Here is a 19881-nt window from a genome sequence, read left to right as displayed (position 1 = left end):
ATGTACCTTTTATTCAATGCAATAGTCACTGGGGCATCAATCACTTTCATATCCATGGTACATATGGTCCACACCTCATCTCCTGCTTAAATACGAGACATTTTCTTTTAGACCATCACCTCTCAAGCAAAATTCATCCTACTGAGAAAATATCCTCTCTGTACTTCGCCTGAGCCCCTTACATCTTACAATTTAACCTTTCTTCTGAACACCAGTGGATACTTTTCCAGAATCTGAACCAAAACAGCAGCTAAGCCCGTCATAACAACAGAACAATACACCACATTTCCTTACAATGTACCACGGCACCACAGTTGTGCCGTTAGCACAACACTATTACAGCTCGGGGAATTGGAGTTCAATCCCGGCATCCTTTGTCTTCCCGGGGAAGGTGTGGGTTTCCTGTGGGTGATCCGGTTTCCTCAACAATTAGCAGGTTAAAGAAAACTGTCCAGTGATTAGGGTGGGGTTAAATTGGTGGGTTGCTGGCAGTGTGCCTCCAAGGGCCTATTCCATGCTGCATCTTTAAATAAATACATGGAACCTATTTCAGCTCATCAGCTCTGTACTAGTTTACAGATCTCATTACTTGTAATCTACCCCCACATTGCCACTCAATCACTTCTTTCAAGTATGTAACCTGACTTTGGAAAAAGTCAGCCTTCCAGCAACCAATTATTTTTAACTCCCAATTTTAATTTCTCAGCATTGACATCCCAGACACCAAAAAAACTGAAGGAATTCAGGTTCTCACATTATTGAAAGCAGAACAAATCACCTCCTGCTTGCTGAAACATCAATAAACAAATAAGCTAACAAGGATGAACTCAGAGCAAGAAACAACGCATCCGTATTCAAGCTCACATCAAGCCTCATTGGGGAGAGATGCAAACTACAGAAGATCACAAGTATCAGTTAAATCACCTGTAATCCACTCATCTGCCCTCTGGGTCCAGTTTACGAGAACACAATCAGTACCAGCACAAAGAGCACAGCACAGCTAAAAAAGAACGATGCAAGAAAACTACAGAAAGAAAGCATGATACAATCGATCTTAAGACTGCCTGCTGACAAACCATCAATAATGCCTTAGTGGGACCACCATGGCAAAACTGTGGAACGAAACCACCCAAACTTATGGGAGGCATAAACGCCAAAGTTGGAGGGGGGGGGGGGGAAGAGAGACAGAAAAAAACAACTAAGGGGCAAGGGGACGGTACCCAAAGGGGAGGAGTGGAGACAGTACCGAGGGATAGAGTAGGTGTCCTGCGGTAAGCTACGACTTCAACTTGGGATCATCACACGGGAACACTTTAGTATCGGCACGGCACAAGACCCCGGTACTCACCGGGCGGCTGGGGTACACACACGCCAGGTGGCTCTTGAGGCGTCCCACGGTCCAATCGAGGAAACAACGCACCGTCTGGTCATCGTACTTCTGGTTCGGCGTTCTAATCACTAGAGTCACCGGGCTGTCGGCCACACTCGGATCCATGGGCATACTCCCCAACAGCGGGCGGCGCTGGCGGCGGCCTGAGCCTCACTACGGCCGATCAGCGGCCCTTCCACCCCATGGCTCCGCTCCTAGCTACCCCTCCTACATGGCAGCGGGCACAAGCCCAAGGCCTCGCTCTCTGCCACTAGTCAAGCTCACCCCGCCCGGCTCTGCCTCTCTGCCGCTCCTGTCTCCACGGTGACGAGCGCCGGCGCTCGCGCACTCTCTTCTCCCCACCTAGGGCACGCGCAGTTGCGTGCACGCCTCTGCGCAAGTTACTTCCCCCCCTCCCGTGACGCCACAACAACAGTCAGCTGACTCGCAGAGTAATCGTGACGCTATGCGAGTAGCTCACGTGATAGTCACCGGCAATCTCTGTGACTTTTATCGCAAGACAGACGGTTAACTGGGTGTCCTCTTCTCGCTGACCACTAATCTTTTCGGGATTGGCCAACAACTTTCTTCTGCATCAGCTGCGAACTCTTGCTCTTCTTGTCCAAGCTTCTCAGTCTAGTATCCTACAAAGCGGAACAGAAGCGGGGATGTTTCCTCCGTCTGCGGTTTGTGGACTAGATGTCACAGGTTAAAATTGCTGATTGGTCAGTCATTCACTCTGAAGGGGGAAAGGAGGGTAGAAATGCTTACAATAAGAAAAGCAGGAGAATTAACCCCAGTATCAAGGACAGCAACTCATCTCTCACGCAAGAGATTTGTGAAACTTGTAGAAACTGCTAACGGATGACAAAACAATAAAAAAGAAAGAAGATAGAGTATGACAGGAAACGAGCAAATGATATAAAACCAGTAATAGCATCTACAAGTATAGAGAGGAAGAGAAGTAGGGGCACGGTTTCAGATTAAGAAGTCAGATAAGAATCTGGTTCATTACTGTCTCATGACGTGAAATTTGTTTTGCAGCAGCAGTACAGTGTAAAGACAAAATTACTATAAAATTTGTAATTAAATAGTGCAAATAAGAAAGGAATAAGGCGTTCATGGGCTTTTGGGCCGTTCAGAAATCTAATGATGGAGAGGAAGAAGCTGTTTCTGAATTATTGGTTGTTGTTTTTCAGGCTCCTATACCTCCTCCCTGATAGTTGTAATGAGAAGAAAGCATGTTCTGGGTGGCGAGGATCTTAAATAACGATGTTGCCTCTCTTAAGGCATTGCCTCCTGAAGATATCCTCGATGGTGGGCAGGTTTGTGCCCATGGCTAGGTCTACAACAGCCTGCAGCCAATATCAGTCAGTAAGGCAACCAGTTAAAATGCTCTCCACTATGCATTTGTGACATACCAAATCTCCTCAAAATCTTTTTTTGTAATTTGGTTTTTATTGAAGTTCATCAAACATTTCCATAAGATGTATTTCAGATATTGTACATATATATCATATAGTCATATTTGCCACAAATCTCCACATAATATTTATCTGAGGTATACACTTATAGAAAAGAGAGGAAAGAAAGAACAAGCAAAATGAGAAACTATGTACAAGTAGGGAGTGCACTCTTAACGAAGTAGAGTATCTGATGTGCCTTCTTTGTGATTACAATCAATATGTTGAGCTCAAGTCAGATCCTCCGAGATGATGTCACCAAGAAACCTGAAGCTGTTTACCGTTTCCACTGCTGATCCTTCAATGAGGACTGGTGCATTTTCTCACAACTTCCTCTTTCTAAAGTCCTTGGTCTTGCCACACTGAGTGTGTGGTTGTTGTTGAGACACCACTCAACCAGCTGATCTGTATCATCTTGTATGCTGCCTTGTTGCCCTGTGAGATTTTATCAAAAGCAATGAATTTGTAGATGGTGGTTAAGCTGTGTTTGGTCACACAGTCATGAGTGTAGAGCAGTAGACTAAACATGCATCCTTGAGGAGTGCCTGTGTTGATTGTCAACATGGAGGAGATGTTATCATTGATCCATTCTGTACATTGTTTCCCCGTAATTAATTCAAGGATCCAGTTGCAGGAGGAGGTACTGAGGCTCAGGCATAGAAGCTTGGTATTTAGTAGTGAGAGAATAATGGTATTGAACTCAATCTATAATTAATAAACAGCAGCCTTTTTAAGTTTTGATGTTGTGGAGGTACTCCAAAGCAGAGAGAAGAGCCATTTTCAGTATTCACTATGGAAAATGGAAAAGGATCTTAGTGATGACTTGCAGCAGACTGAAAAGCTTCAGCATGTAGATATTAAGAAAGAGGATGTGCTGGAGCTTTTGAAAAGCATCAAGTTGGATAAGTCACCAGGACCGGATGAAATGTACCCCAGGCTACTGTGGGAGGTGAGGGAGGGGATTGCTGAGCCTCTGGCGATGATCTTTGCATCATCAATGGGGATGGGAGAGGTTCCGGAGGATTGGAGGGTTGCGGATGTTATTCCTTTATTCAAGAAAAGGAGTAAAGATAGCCCAGGAAATTATAGACCAGTGAGTCTTACCTCAGTGGTTGGTAAGTTGATGGAGAAGATCCTGAGAGGCAGGATTTATGAACATTTGGAGAGGTATAATATGGTTAGGAGCAGTCAGCATGGCTTTGTCAAGGGCAGGTCGTGCCTTACGAGCCTGATTGAATTTTTTGAGGATGTGAATAAACACATTGTTGAAGGAAGAACAGTAGATGTAGTGTATATGGATTTCAGCGAAGAATTTGATAAGGTACTCTATGCAAGGCTAATTGAGAAAGTAAGGAGGCATGGGATCCAAGGGGACATTGCTTTGTGGATCCAGAACTGGTTTGCCCACAGAAGGCAAAGTGTGGTTGTAGATGGGTCATATTCTGCATGGAGGTAGGTCACCAATGGAGTGCCTTAGGGATCTGTTCTGGAACCCTTACTCTTCGTGATTTTTATAAATGACCTGGATAAAGAAATGGAGGGATGGGTTAGTAAGTTTGCTGATGACACAAAGGTTGGAGGTGTTGTGGATAGTGTGGAGGGCTGTCAGAGGTTACAGCGGGACATTGATAGGATGCAAAACTGGGCTGAGAAGTGGCAGATGGGATTCAACCCAGATAAGTGTGAAGTGGTTCATTTTGGTAGGTCAAATATGATGGCAGAAAATAGTATTAATGGCAAGACTCTTGGCAGTGTGGAGGATCAGAGGGATCTTGGGGTTCAAGTCCATAAAACACAAAGCAGCTTTGCAGGTTGACCCTGTGGTTAAGAAGGCATATGGTGTATTGGCCTTCATCAATCATGGAATTGAATTCAGGAGCCGAGAGGTAATGTTGCAGCGAAACTGGTCAGACTGGAGTACTGTGCTCATTTCTGGTTGCCTCACTACAGGAAGGATGTGGAAGCCATAAGAAAAGGTGCAGAGGAGATTTAGAAGGGTGTTGATTTATTGGGGCGCATGCCTTATGAGAAAAGGTTGCGCGAACTTGGTCTTTTCTCCTTGGAGCGAAGGAGGATGAGAGTTGACCTGATAGAATGGCTGACAGGCAGGAAGCAGTAAGTGGGAATAAAAAGGGCCTTTACTGGTTGGCTGCCGGTGACTAGCAGTGTTCCTCAGGGGTCAGTACTGGGACCATTACTTTTCACATTGTTTGTCAATAATTTAGATAACGAAATTGATGGCTTTGTGGCAAAATTTGCAGATGTTACCAAGATAGTTGGAGGGGTAGGTTGTGATTGCAATGTGATTGCAGCAGGACTTAGAAAAATGGGCAAAAAAGTGGCAGATGGAATAGTGTTGGGAAATGTATGATAATCCATTTTGGTAAAAGCAACAATAGTGCAGGCTATTACATAAATGGGGAGAAAGTTCAAACATCAGAGGTGCAGAAAGACTTAGGAATTCTCATTCAAGACTCCCAGAGGTTAATTTACAGGTTGAGTCTGTGGCAAAGAAGGCAAATGCAATGCTGGCATTTATTTCCAGGGGAATAGAATATAAAAGCAAGGAGAAAATGCTAGGCCTTTATAAGTCACTACTCAGGCTGCACTTGAAGTATTGCCAATAGTTTTGGGCCCCATATCTCAGAAAGGATCTGTTGTCATTGGAGAGTGTCCAGAGGAGGTTCACGAAGATGATTACGGGAATGAAGGAGCATTTGGCAGCTTTCAGCCTGTACTCACTGGAATTTAGAAGAATGCGGGGGGATCTCATCGAAACCTCTGGAATGTTGAAAGGACTAGATATGGTGGATGTGGAGCAGATGTTTCCTGTGGTGGGGGTATTTAGAACTAGAGGGCACAGCCTCAAAATTGAGGAGTGACCCTTTTGAACAGAGGTAAGGAGAAATATTTTTAGCCAGAGAGTATAAATCCGTGGAATGCTCTGCCACAGACTGCGGTGAAGGCCCTGGGTATACAAAGCCCAAGTTGATCGTTTCCTGATTGATCAGGGCATCAAAGGATATGGTGAGAAGGCAGGTGTGTGGGCTTGAGTGGGATCTGGGATCAGCCATGGTGGAATGGTGGAGCAGTCTCGATGGGCTAAATGGCCTAATTCTGCTCCGATGTCTAACGTTTACATGGTCTAATCTTCACAGAGAAAAAGTTGAGCGGAATATTTAACTGGTTGATGTAGATGGATCTCTGCTGTGAAGTGACAGTCAGATCTCTATAGCAGGGACTGAAATACTAAAGATCTCCCCTAATCATGACAAAATGTACAGTATTTTTCATGCTACCTAGCAACAAAATGTTTCAATTCACTGGAGAGGTGCTCTGTCAGTGTCACCTGGTAAATTGAAAATGCAGGAACAAAATATGGACTTATTAAGACATCAGTTCCTACGATGTCTTCAGAAACTGCCTGGTGTGGAGTTCCAGAAAAAATCATATTTGACAGTTTTGGTGCCATGAGACTTTTCATCATGATTACTGCATCCCTTAGACATTACAGTTGGAAATACAAAGCAGACAGATACTGATTCAGAATTAAGGTTTAAGGATGGTGCAGCTTGATCATTCTCCAACTATCACCTAGAATATTACCAGAGCAACAAGGTTAAACTACTTTAGAAAAAAAATAAACAAATCTCTTCATGCCATCAGATTGAGTAGCCTTCAACCCGATGGCATGAATATCAATTTTTCCTTCCAGTAAAAAATCGCTCCCTCTCCCCCTTCTTCTATTCCCCACTCTATCCCCTTACCCCTTCTCAGCTGCCGATCACCTCCTACTGGTGTCCCTCCTCTCTCCCTTTCTCTGATGGTCCACTTTCCTCTCCTATCAACTTCCTTCCTCTCCGGCACTTGATCTTTCCTACCCACCTGGCTTCACCGATCAACTTTCTGCAATCCTCCTGCCTCATCCCCTGCCTTTTAATTCTGACATCTTCCACTTCCTTTCCATTTCCGAAGGTTATGCAATCAGCTCAGTTGATGTGAGTGAAATTATCCAAACTGAATCAGGAGTCTGATGTATGAAGAGTAATAACTGTTTCTAAACTTGTTTGTAGGACATAAGGCTCATATACCTCTTTCCCAATGGTAGCAGCGAGAAGAGAGCATGGTCTGGATGACAGATGTCCTGGATGAGAAATTCTGCTTTCTTGTGGCAGCGCTCCTTATTGATATGCTCAATATTGGGGAGGGCTTCACCTGTGATTGACTGGGCTGGGCCCACCACTTCTTGTCGATTTTTCTATTCATGGGCATTGGTGTTTCTATGATGTAACCAGTCAGAATACTTCCCACTGTGCATCTATGGAAATTTGTCAAATTTTTAGATGACAGGCCAAACTTCTAAAAGAGTTGTTGTTGTGTTGGTCCTCTTACATGGTAACACCAAGGAATTTAAAATTACTGACCTACCCCACCTCCCATCCCCTGATGAGCACTGCCTCATGGACCTCTGGGTTCTTCCTCCTGTAGTCAATCTTTGGTTTTGCTGATGTTGAGTGAGAGATTGTTGTTAAGGCACCATTCAAACAGATTTTCAATCTCTGTCCTAGATGCTGATTCATCACCATCTTTATTTGGCCAACAACACTTGCTGATATTTGCACTTTAATATCATCAATTCATCCAGGTCAGAGATTCAGTTTGATCCTTGAGCCATTTACAGCTCGATGCAACCACATTGATTCTTCACTTATGTGCAAAGTTATCTAGAAAGGAGGCACACACAACAGTCAAAACTGATGGGCAAGAAAGAAGATCTGGGTTTTAGATATGAAATATCAACTCTCTGTCCTTCCACAGATTCTGCTGAGTATTACCAGCATCTTTGTTTTTAATTAAGATTTCCAGCATCTGCAGTTTAGTTACTCTTAGCTCTTTAGACTTAACAGTGGGCATGTACCAGGACCACACCTCACTTTGAAGTTTGAAGCTCCAGATGGCATAGAACATGATGTCCCATGTTGAGGTTCCCCACAACACTCAATGATGAGTTCTCCAGCTCCAGTCAGATACCTGCTCAAGTCATGCAAAGAGATATGGTGAATAAACAGAGCATTAGCTAATCAAATACTGCCCAACAGAATCATGGGAACGGTTGCTACATAGAAAAAAGTCATTTCCTCAGTATTGTATAAGCTAATCCCATTCCCCCTCCCTCTCCCAATAATGCTTCCAATTATTTATGAATTAGCAGGAATAAACGATTCAACAAGTTACACTCTCTTGTGTAACCTCAACTTCGGATACCTGTGGTAATGGAGGTCTTTGAATGTAGTTTGTAGATATATGTCCTGCCCTGAATGAATACTTCCTGTCAGTATTCACCTGAAAGAAGGTTGGGGAGGAGTACACTGATCATCTGGAACATGTATGTATCCGAAAAGCGTAAATGTCAGAGATATTGACACATATTAAGGTGGACAAATCCTGAGGGCCTAATGTAGCCTAACCTAGCCTGCTATGAGAAAGAAAGGAGGAAATAGTAGGGCATCTTACAGCAATATTTGCACTATCTTTAGTCATGAGTTAGCTACAGGAAGGCTGGAGGGTAGATAATGCTTTTTCCTCATACAAGAAGGGCAGTAGGAAGAAGCAGAAAATTACAGGCTGATGAGACTGATATCAATAGAAGGGCAACTATTGGAAAAAAATCTTGGGGGAGGGGTAGGATTTATGGTCACTTGGGAAGGTAGTGTTAGATTAGAATCCAGATTGTTTTTCTTGTGTTTGTCCTTGTAGTTTTAGCTTTCATTATGTTTATTTATGTGTTTGTAAATTATATGTCTGCCAGTAACATATACTTCCATACTTCTGTAGTTTCTTTGGGCAACCCTTTATTTTTAATAATGACACCTTCCACAGGAGAAAATATCTTCTCCACTTCCAATCCATTCAGACCCCTCAAGCTTTGATTATTTCAATTGTTTCATATTTATTTTCAAGTATCTGGCCAGTTCTCTTTGACCACTACAAATTCATTTATCCTTCTGAATTCCAGGGAGTATAGACCTGGAGCGATCAAACATTCTTCATATGATAACCCTTTTATTCTTGGAATCATCTTTGTGAACCTCTTCTGGAATCTCTCCAATGCCAGCACATCTTTTCTAAGATGAGGGGGCCAAAACTGTTCACAATACTCAAGGTGAGGCCTCACCAGTGCCTTATAAAGCTTCAGCATCACATCTTTGCTGTTGTATTCTAGACTTCTTGAAATGAATGCTAACATGGCATTTGCCTTCCTCTTCCTCACCTCTGACTCTACATGCAAGTTAACCTTTAGGGTGTTCTACCCAAGTCCCTTTGCATCTCAGATCTTAGGATTTTCTCCCCATTTAGAAAATAGTCCACACATTTATTTCTGCTACCAAAGTGCTACCATTTTGCAACATCGTATTTCACTTGCCACTTTCTTGCCCATTCTCCTAATCTGTCCAAGTCCTTCTGCATCCTACCTGTTTCATCAACACTACCTGCCCCACCAATCTTCGTATTATCTGCAACTTGGCAACAAAGCCACCTATTCCATCATCTAAATCATTAATATGCAGCATAAAAAAGAAGTGGTCCCACCACTGACCCCTGTGAAACTCCACTAGTCTCTGGCAGCCAACCAGAAAAGGATCTTTTTATTCCCACTCACTGCCTCCTAGCTATCAGCCAATGCTTTAACCATGTTAGTAACTTTCCTGTAATACCATGAGCTCTTAACTTGATAAGTAGCCTCATGTATGGCACCTTGTCAAAGGCCTTCTGAAAGTCCAAATATACAACATCCACTGCATCCCCTTTATCTATCCCTGTAATCTCCTCAAAGAGTTCCAACAGGTTTGTCAGGCAGGATTTTCCCTGAAGGAAACCATGCTGACTTTGTACTATCTTGTCCTGTGTCACCAAGTACTCCATCACCTCATCATTAACAATTGTTAGAGTCAATCTTCCAACCACTGAGGTTGGATGTTAATCCTCCAACCACTGAGATCAGGCTAACTGGTCTATAATTTCCTTTCTGCTACCTTCCTCCTTTCTTAAAGAGTGGAAGAGTGCAACTTTCCAGTCCTCTGTCACCATGCTGCAGTCCAATGATTTTTGAAAGATTTGAAGGATCGTTTCTCACACTACCTCTTTCAGTGCAGTTCCTCTGGTCCAGATGACTTGTGTACCTTTAGGTCTTTCAACTTTTAAAGCACCTTCTCTCTTGTAACAGTAACTGCACCCACTTCTCTTCCTTCACACACTACAACATCAGGCATACTGCTAGTGTCTTCCACAGTGAAGACTGACGCAAAATGCTTGTTTAGTTCATCAGACATTTCCTTGACCCCCTTTATTATCTGTCCTGCCTCATTTGCTAGTGGTCCTATATCCACACTTATTTCTTTTTTATTTTTAATATACTTGAGAAAAGCTTTACCTTCCACTTTAATATTATTTGCTAGTTTGCTTTCATATTTCATCTTTTCCCTTCTAATGATTTTTTTTAGTTGCTTTCAGTAGGTTTTTAAAAACTTTTCAATCCTTTATCTTCCCACCAATTTTTGCTTTGTCATCTGCCCTCTCTTTTGTTTTGTCTTCCCTTGTCGGCCATGGTTGTACTATTTTACCATTTGAGTATTTCTTCATTTTTGAAATCCACATGCCCTGCACCTTCCTCATTTTTCCAAAAATGCTTGCTATTGTTGCTCTGCTGACATCCCTGCCAGTAGCTGCTTCCAATTTACTTTGACCAACTCCTCTCTCATACCACTGTAATTTTCTTTACTCCTCTGAAATACTGCTACATCTGACTTTACTTTCTCCCTATCAAATTTCAAGTTGAACAAAATCATATTGTGATCATTGATTCCTAAGGGTTCCTTGACCTTAAGCTCCCTAATTGCTTCTGGTTCTTTACATAATACCCAATCCAGTATAGCTGATCCTCCAGTAGGCTCAATGGCAAACTGCTCTAAAAAAACCATCTCTTAGGCATTCAACAAATTCAATCCCTTGAGATCCATTACCAAACTGATTTTCCCAATCAACCAGTATGTTGAAATCTCCCATGACTACCATAGCATTGTCCTTTTGACTCACCTTTTCTATTTCCTGTTGTAACCTGTGATCCACCTCCCAGGCACTGTTGGAAGGCCTGTATATAATTGCCATCAACTTCCTTTATAAGGCAATGGTCAGACATCACTTGGAGTATTGTGAGCAGTTTTATCTGAAAAAGGATGTGCTGGCATTGAAAAGGTTCCAGAAGAGATTCATGAGAATTATCCTGGGAATGAAAGGGTTAATATATGAGGAGCAATGATTAGCTATGGGCCTGTGTGGAAGACTGAGAGGTCATCTCATTCATTGAAATCTATTGAATATTGAAAGACCTAGATAGAGTGGATGTGAAGAGGATGTTACCAATAACAAGGAAGTCTAGAATCAGGGGGCACAGCCTCAAAATACAAATGATATCCCTTTAGAGCAGAGATGAAGAGAAATTCCTTTAGCCATCGAGTGGTGAATCTGTGGAATTCATTACCAGAGACAGTTGTGTAAGACAAGTTGTAGGGTATATTTAAAGTGGCGGTTGATAGGTTTTTGATTAGTAAGAGCATCAAAGGTTATGAGCAGAAGGCAGAAGAATGGGATTGACAGGAAAAATCAGCCATGATTGAATGGCAGAGCATAAGTGATGGGCTGAATGGCCTGATTCTATTCCTATGTTTCTGGACTTATAGACTTAGTACTAAACAGAGAAAAGTAAATTGAATGATGAAGAGCGTTATTGTGCTGGGAAGATTGGGACAAAAGGCAGAGTTTTTTTAAATGTTCGGGTAAATCATGTGCAAACACTAAGTTGGAGAGCTTTTCTGAAGATCAAAATAATATTGGGGTTTACCAGCGATTGATCCTCATTGTTGCTATCCCCTATACTTGTGTCAACTGTGGCTTGTCTCTCAGCCAGAGGACTGTAGATCCAAGGCCCATTTCTGACTCCAGATTTCAAAGATAGCTGTTTCTCTCTATTACATACTGATTGAATGTTTCTTCAATAAAATGCCATTGGTAGATTAATAGAATCACAGTGGAAGCATCAGAATTAGTGCATAAGGCTAAACAGTCCATCATTCCTGCATCAATGCTTGCCCTTTCTGCCCCATTCTGTAATGTCGTTGTCACAGTTTTGAAGTTTCCATGATCAATGCACACTGCTCCTTCACTTCACAAATATGCTACATCATATCAAGTTGCTTTCAAGTCATGTCGCTTTTATTATCATTTCAACCATAACTGCTGGTACAGTGCACAGTAAAAGCGAAGCAACGTTTCTCCAGGACCATGGTGCTACATGAAACAACGCAAAACTATGTTAGACTTCAGACCTACCCAGGACTACATAAAGTGCACAAAGCAGTGCAAGACAGTACAGTAACTAATAAACAAGACAATAGGCACAGTAAAGGGCAAATTACAATATAATAATAAATTATGTAAATGTAAACAATGTTTTTGCAGAAATTGAGAAAGAAATGAACAAAAATTGCAAAGGGAGTAGGGTGGTGTTCAGTTGAGTGTGTGTGTGTGAGACTGGACTCTGGGAATTGAGGAGTTGTGGAAGAAAAATAGTAAAACATTGTGATGAAAGTTAAGGGTTTAATGACCTTCTAGTATGTGAATTCAAAGTCTGTAATCGCTTATCTGTGACTAATGTACACTGTGTTACTAAAATGTGTTTTGTAGATGGGATGGGAAAATAACTATGTCTGTGCTCCCTTGTTCTAAGAATCATCACATGTCTGCGCTTGGGAAAGCCTGATATACTGTCCTGAGAACTAACACTTAAGAAAATGTATAACCGCTCAAGGACATATAGTGCAACTTCGCTATTAAAGTTCTCTCCTTTTTCAGATTTAAGTGCTTCTTGTCCTGTACGCCTGGGGTATAAATAAGAGTGTAATCCATTGTTGAGCAGATTCTCAGAACTCCGCTTTAGGTGTCTGGGCTCTCCATGATATCATGCATCAATAAAGATTTTCTGAAGTAACTTCCCTCTGGGTCAGAGTACTCTTTTCCGTGACAGGAGTCTAATGGCTTGGGGGAAGAAACTGTTGCACAGTCTGGTCTTGAGAGCCCAAATGCTTCGGTACCTTTTGCCAGATGGCAGGAGGGAGAAGAGTTTGTATGAGGGATGCATAGGGTCCTTCACAATACTGTTAGCTTTGCAGATGCAGTGTGTGGTGTAAAATGTCTGTAATGGTGGGAAGAAAGATCCTGATGAGCCCTTCAGCTGACATCACTATACTCTGCAGGGTCTTACAATCTGAGACGGTGCAATTTCTGTACTAGGCAGTAATACAGCTGCTCAGGATACTCTTGATACATCCTCTGTAGAATATGGTGAGGAAGGGGGGTGGGAAATGGACTTTTCTCAGCCTTCACAGAAAGTAGAGATTCTTCTGGGCTTTCTTGGCTATAGAGCTGGTGTTGAGGGACCAGGTGAGATTCTCTGCCAGATGAACACCAAGAAATTTGGTGCTCTTAACGATCTCTACGGAGGAGCCGTCGATGTTCAGCAGAGAGCAGTTGCTCCATGCTCTCCTGAAGTCAACAACCATCTCTTTTGTTTTGTTCAAATTCAGATACAGGTTGTTGGCTCCGCACCAGTCTGTTAGCCACTGCTGTATGCTGACTCGTCGTTCTTGCAGATGAGACCCACCACGGTCGTGTCATCGGCGAACTTGATGATGTAATTCAAGCTGTGTATTGCTGCACAGTTGTGGGTCAGCAGAGTGAACAGCAGTGGACTGAGCACACAGCCCTGGGGGGCCCCCATGCTCAGTGTGATGGTGTTGGAAATGCTGTTCCCAATCCGGACTGACTGAGGTCTCCCAGTCAGGAAGTCTAGAATCCATTTTGCAGAGAGAGGTGTTCAGGCCCAGCAAGGCTCAGCTTTCCAAACAGGTGCTGAGGAATGATTATGTTGAATGCTGAACTAAAATCTATGAACAGCATTCAAACGTACATGTCTTTTTTGTCCAGGTGGAGGGTGGTGGCGATGGCATCGTCTGTTGAGCATTTTGGACGATAGGCGAACTGCAGGGGGTCCAGTGAGGGGGGCAGCAGGGTCTTGGTGTGCCTCATGACGAGCCTCTCGAAAAGCGTCATGACAATGGAATGTGAGTGCAACGGGATGGTAGTTGTTAAGGCAGGATATTGAGGACTTCTTCGGCATGGGTACGATGATAGTGGCCTTGAAGCACGTTGGAACGACGGCGCTGCTCAGGGAGATGTTGAAGATGTCAGTGAAAACATCTGCCAGCTGGTCTGCATGCTGATGAGATGAAAATGTTTCCATGCACAGCTGACTTTCAAAGTTTTATAGAAAGGACTTTGGCAAGACACATAGTTGTGTATTTAATAATTTAATATTTGAGTAATCTTGTAGATATATAGTTTCGTTAAGCATTCTTTGTTGTTTATATAATTCATTATGGCTATATGTAAAACATGTGAATTGCATACATCATCACACTACCATGTGATACATGGGTGCCTTGCTTAAAGTAAAACATTGTTGGAGTCATATTTTGGACTCACATGTCTTCCTTTGAATTAGTTTAATATTTTGAAGTAACAAAACATAATATTGTGTGAGAATGGGATAGGATTATCCTGTTTACCCTTGGGAAAGAAAGTACCAAAAATTTACTAAAAAAGACACTCCTCTTGATGTATTCTCCCTAACACAAATCAAAAGTCTCCCTATTGTGGCAGAAATTATCTAAATGGAAACCAGAAAAGACCCCATACTATCTGTGGTGAACTATCTGCCTGTCTGGACACGCCCCCTGCTGACTGCTCCTGTGGCTCCTCCCACAGGCCCCTGTATAAAGGCGATCTGAGGCCTGACGCTCGGCCTCAGTCTCCAGGACATAGTATGATGGACACTCACTCCTGGTTCCTTCTTCCAGTCAATAAAAGCCGATATCTCGCCTTACGTCTCAGTGTGAGTTATTGATGGTGCATCACTATCTCAGGTCTACATGGCCACCAAAAATAGCTGGAATGTGCAATAGAAGCTCCAGTTCCCCCATTTCTACCAGCACTGGGATGAACTTGCTCTTGATGGGTGTTGCCTTATGTGGGGATTGAGAGTTGTTGTATCATCCAAGCTGGGAGCTAAAGTGTTGGAGGTGCTATTTGCCGGTCATCTAGGTGTGGTGAAAATAAAAGCATTACTCGAAGCTTTGTGTGGTGGCCTGAGATAGATCAGCAGATCGAGCAGCTTGTATGAGATGCCAACATGTCCAGAAGATGCCAAGAGCAGTGCCTCTCCACCCTGGGATTGACCTGCATTGCCCTGGCAAAGGATTCATGTGGATTTTGCCAGACCACTCATGGGCACAAATCTCTTGGTAGTAGTGGATGCAGCATCAAAGTGGCCAGAAGTGATCCCAATAGCCTTCACTGAGCCTTGCACACTGTTAGTGTGTTGAAAAACCTCTTCTCAAGGATTGGTGTTCCAGAACACTTAGTCACTGACAATGGGCCACGGTTTCATGCATTCCTAAAAATGAATAGAATAAGACATTACATCTGCACTGTACCACCCAATGGCAGAAGGTTTGTCCAGAGTCTAAAGAACCCATTGCTATCAATGTCAGCAGAACAGACTACACTAACACTAAACCAGAAGCTTTCTAATATTCTCCTCGCATATTACAATGCAACACGTTCCACAACCAACATCTCACCAGTTATGGTGTTCCTGGGTCGTCCCTTGCACTCATGCTTGCATCACCTCAAACTTAATCTCTGAAGGAATATGTAAGACCCATTGAAGGTTCCTCAGACAAGGAGATTCGATGTTTCACTCCTGGGCAAGCAATTCTGGCAAGAGACTACAAAGATGATCAAAAGTGGGTACTCAAAAGATAAAGGACAGAACTGGACCACTGTCCTACATAGTGGAAATAGTGTCTGATATCATCTGGAGACAACACTGATCAGTTGAGGAGAGCAAAGTTAATTGTTAGAGAAGAAAGTTGGCTACTACTATCAGAATCAGTTCCTGCAGGCCCAGAGTCAACTCCTACAACCACCAAGGAGGAAACTCCAGAACCTTAGATGGTTTCACAGCCACCGTTCTCACCTGCCAAGTAGAGTGATCCCCCTTGTAAGGAAAGACTTTGTCCCACAAGAGTAAGAAAGCATCCACAACAATTAAATCTTTAGGCAGAATGGGACAATTTAAAATTCATTATGCTGTAGAGCCACCTGGTGGTGTAGTGACATCAGCACTGGACTTCAAGGCAGATGGTCCTGAGTTCAAACCCAGCAGGGTCCCAACCTGGGCAGCAGCGATACCTGCGTAGAAGAAAGGCCTGGCAACCTACTTCTGTATCTTGCCATGAAAACCCGATGGACCCTGTGGTCCACGAGGTCGTGGAGAGTCGGACTTGACTAAATGACTGAACGACGACAAATGCAGTAGTAGTTGTATTATGTAGTACACTGTGTATATAGTTGAGACACATTCTCTGTTGAGTTGGAGTTCATAGCTAAGCATGGAGGAATGTGGTGTGTTTAATATTTCAGTACTGTTTGAGTAAACTTGTAAATATATTGTTTCATTAATCATTCTTTGTTTATGTAATTCATTATGGGTATATGTATAAATACGTGAATATGTATAAATACCACTTGATACATGCTTGCCTTGCATCAAGTAAAACACAAAATTGGACTCATTTTGGCCTCCCTTGTCTTCCTTTGAATTACAAACATAACACACACCCTATTTGGTAAAAATGATGAAGTCAGAAACTGCTGGGTAAACTCAGTAGATCAGAGACTGTGAACTGAGAAGTTGAGTAAAGTTTCAGGTCAATGTCTTTCTTCAGAACCGGAATGCATTAGAGATAAATCAGATTTTATACAAATGGGATCGTACCAAGTATAGTAGTGCAATTTGAAAGTGCAAAAAGAAATGCTAAAGGCTAAAGTGACAGTAACGGAAGAGGCCGAGTTGAGGGCTCGAGAGTGTGCTAGCACCACCAGGAAGGGTTTGTGAAAGAGGTGATTGGTTTAGAAGTCTGATAACTGTGAAAAGGTATTGTAGTTGTTTTTGAGTCTGATTGTCTGAGCATTCAAGCTACTGTATCTTCTTCCAGAGGATAGAAAAGAAAATGCCCAGGGTGGCAGGGAATCTTGATGATGCTGTTAGTCTTCCAAGAGTGGCTCACTAGGATGATGGACAAGATAGAAAGGAGTGATGAGTTTGTGATGGACTGGGCTATGTCTAGGTTCCAATGATGAGAGCAAAGCAGTTGCTGAGGTGTAACCTGTTAGGTCATCTTTTATAGTGCATCTGGGAATCTTTGTGGATCTTCTCAGACACCCAAGAATGTATGTACACTGATGTGCTTTCCTGATCTCTGTATCATTCTGGAGGGACAAGGAGTGGTTGCTGGTGATATGGATGCCAAGGAACTTCAAGCTCTCAACCATTTCCACTCCAGCTGAACTGATGGTGACATTGTTGAATTCACCAAAACCTAAATTAATAACTCCAGCCGAAGTGAGTCATTATAGGCTTTATCGGTAAGTGTGCTGTGGACTGTATACCAAAGAGGTGAATCTGTCTGTCCCATATTGGAAACCATGAATGAACCAAGAGATCAACTCCTTACTGCAGCATTCAAATCAGGTGACAATGACCTTCACAAAAAAAACTAAGATATGACCTCTGTAAAGTTATCAAAGATATCAATACACAATACCAGTCCAAAATTGAAACCCAGACCAGCCCTCATGTGTGGCAGAGCTTACATGCTGTATTGGGCTACTAAACAGAATCAGGTTGAAACACCAACAACACATCTCTTCCCAATGAGCTTACCGCATTCTGTGCAACAGCAGCTGTACCTCTAGCACTGAATCTGGCCCTGTGGCTCATAAGGATAGGGAACTGAAGAGGATGGCAGTAATAATAGGGGACTCTGTAGTTAGGGGGACAGATAGGTAGTTCTGTGGATGCGAAAAAGAAATACGGATGTAGTTTGTCTTTCAGGTGCCAGGGTCCATGATGTTTCTGAATGTGTGTACCAACGACATAGGTAGAAAAAGGGAACCGGTCCTGAAAACAGAGTACAGGGAGTTAGGAAGGAAGCCGAGAAACAGGATCTCCAGGGTAGTAATCTTGGGATTGCTGTCTGTATCACATGACAGTGAGGATAGGAATAGAATGAGCTGGCAGATAGATGTGTAGCTGAAGAATTGGCTGGGGGTCAGGGATTCAGATTTCTGTATCATTGGGACCTCTTCTGGGGCAGGTGTGACCTGTACAAAAGGGACCAATATCCTTGCAGGTAGGTTTGTTAGAGCTGTTGGGAGTGATTTAAACTAATATGGTGGGGGATGGGAACCAGTATGGTAGAGCTCAAGATGAGCCAGCAGATTTACAAATAGATGATGGGTGTAATATGAATGTAAGGAAGGACAAGCCAATGATTGGGTACAAATGCAGACAATGCAAGGAGATAAACTGTACCACAGAGGCAACATTCAAAAGGGCGAAGAATGCAGGATTGAAGGTGCTGTATTTAAATGCATGTCGTATTTGGAAGAAGGTGGATGAACTCTTTCTGCGATTAGGCATTGGTCGGTATGACATTGTGGGCATCACTGAGTCGTGGCTGCAGGAGGGTCATAGTTGGGATCTTAACATCAAAGGATATACTTGGATCAAAAGGACAGGCAGGAAGGCATGCACAGTGGTGTGGCTCTGTTGGTAGGAGATGGAATTACATCTCCAGAAAGAGGTGACATAGGATCAGAGAATATTGAATCTTTGTGGGTGGAGTTAAACTGCAAGGATAAATAAACCATTATAGGAATCATATCAACAACAGACACAAGATGCTGATGGAACACAGCAGGCCAGGCAGCATCTATAGGGAGAAGTTTCGGGCCAAGACCCTTCGTCAGGACTAACCAAAAGGAAGGATAGTAAGAGATTTGAAAGTAGTGGGGGGAGGGGGAAATGCGAAATGATAGGAAAAGACTGGAGGGGGTGGGATGAAGTTAAGAGCTGGAAAGGTGATTGGCTTAAGTGATACAGAGCTGGAGAAGGGAAAGGATCATGGGACGGGAGGCCTTGGGAAAAAGAAAGAGGGAGGGGGGAGCACCAGCGGGAGATGGAGAACAGGTAAACAACTAAATATGTCAGGGATGGGGTAAGAAGGGGAGGAGGGGCATTAACGGAAGTTAGAGAAGTCAATGTTCATACCATCAGGTTGGAGGCTACCCAGCCGGTATATAAGGTGTTGTTCTTCCAACCTGAGTTTGGATTCATTTTGACAATAGAGGAGGCCATGGATAGACATATCAGAATGGGAATGGGATGTGGAATTAAAATGCGTGGCCACTGGGAGATCCTGCTTTTTCTGGCGGACCGAGCGTAGGTGTTCAGCAAAACGGTCCCCTAGTCTGCGTCGGGTCTCACCAATATATAAAAGGCCACACCGGGAGCACCGGACGCAGTATACCACACCAGTGGACTCACAGGTGAAGTGTCGCCTCACCTGGAAGGACTGTCTGGGGCCCTGAATGGTGATGAGGGAGGAAGTGTAAGGGCAGGTGTAGCACTTGTTCCGTTTACAAGGATAAGTGCCAGGAGGGAGATCGGTGGGAAGGGATGGGAGGGACAAGTGGACAAGGCAGTTGTGTAGGGAGCGATCTCTGTGAAAAGCAGAAAGGGGGGGGAGGGAAAACGTGCTTGGTAGTGGGATCCCATTGGTGGTGGCGGAAGTTACGGAGAATTATACGTAGGACCTGTAGGCTGGTGGGGTGGTAGGTTAGAACAAGGGGAACCCTATACCGAGTGGGGTGGTGGGTGGATGGGGTGAGGGCAGATGTGCAGGAAATGGGAGAGATGCGTTTGAGAGCAGAGTTGATTGTGGACGAAGGGAAGCCCCTTTGTTTAAAAAAGGAAGACATCTCCTTCGTCCTGGAATGAAAAGCCTCATCCTGAGAGCAGATGCGGCA

At 43.3% G+C, this 19881-nt stretch overlaps 1 protein-coding gene across 1 annotated transcript in view; it reads right to left on the bottom strand.

Annotated features, from left to right (window-relative positions):
- Window positions 1-1773, bottom strand: part of herpud2 (HERPUD family member 2) — a 58494-nt gene extending 56721 nt beyond the window's left edge. Inside the window, exon 1 of the mRNA XM_059973448.1 lies at window positions 1349-1773. Coding sequence (XP_059829431.1) covers window positions 1349-1501 — 153 coding nt within the window. The 5' untranslated portion in view covers window positions 1502-1773. The remainder of the gene's footprint in view (window positions 1-1348) is intronic.
- Between the last annotated feature and the right edge of the window lie 18108 nt (window positions 1774-19881).

The sequence above is a fragment of the Hypanus sabinus genome, chromosome 1, assembly GCF_030144855.1.
Source record: "Hypanus sabinus isolate sHypSab1 chromosome 1, sHypSab1.hap1, whole genome shotgun sequence".
NCBI classification, from domain to species: Eukaryota; Metazoa; Chordata; class Chondrichthyes; order Myliobatiformes; family Dasyatidae; genus Hypanus; species Hypanus sabinus.
Note: the sequence above shows the minus strand (reverse complement) of the source record. Positions and strands in the feature narration are given on the sequence as shown.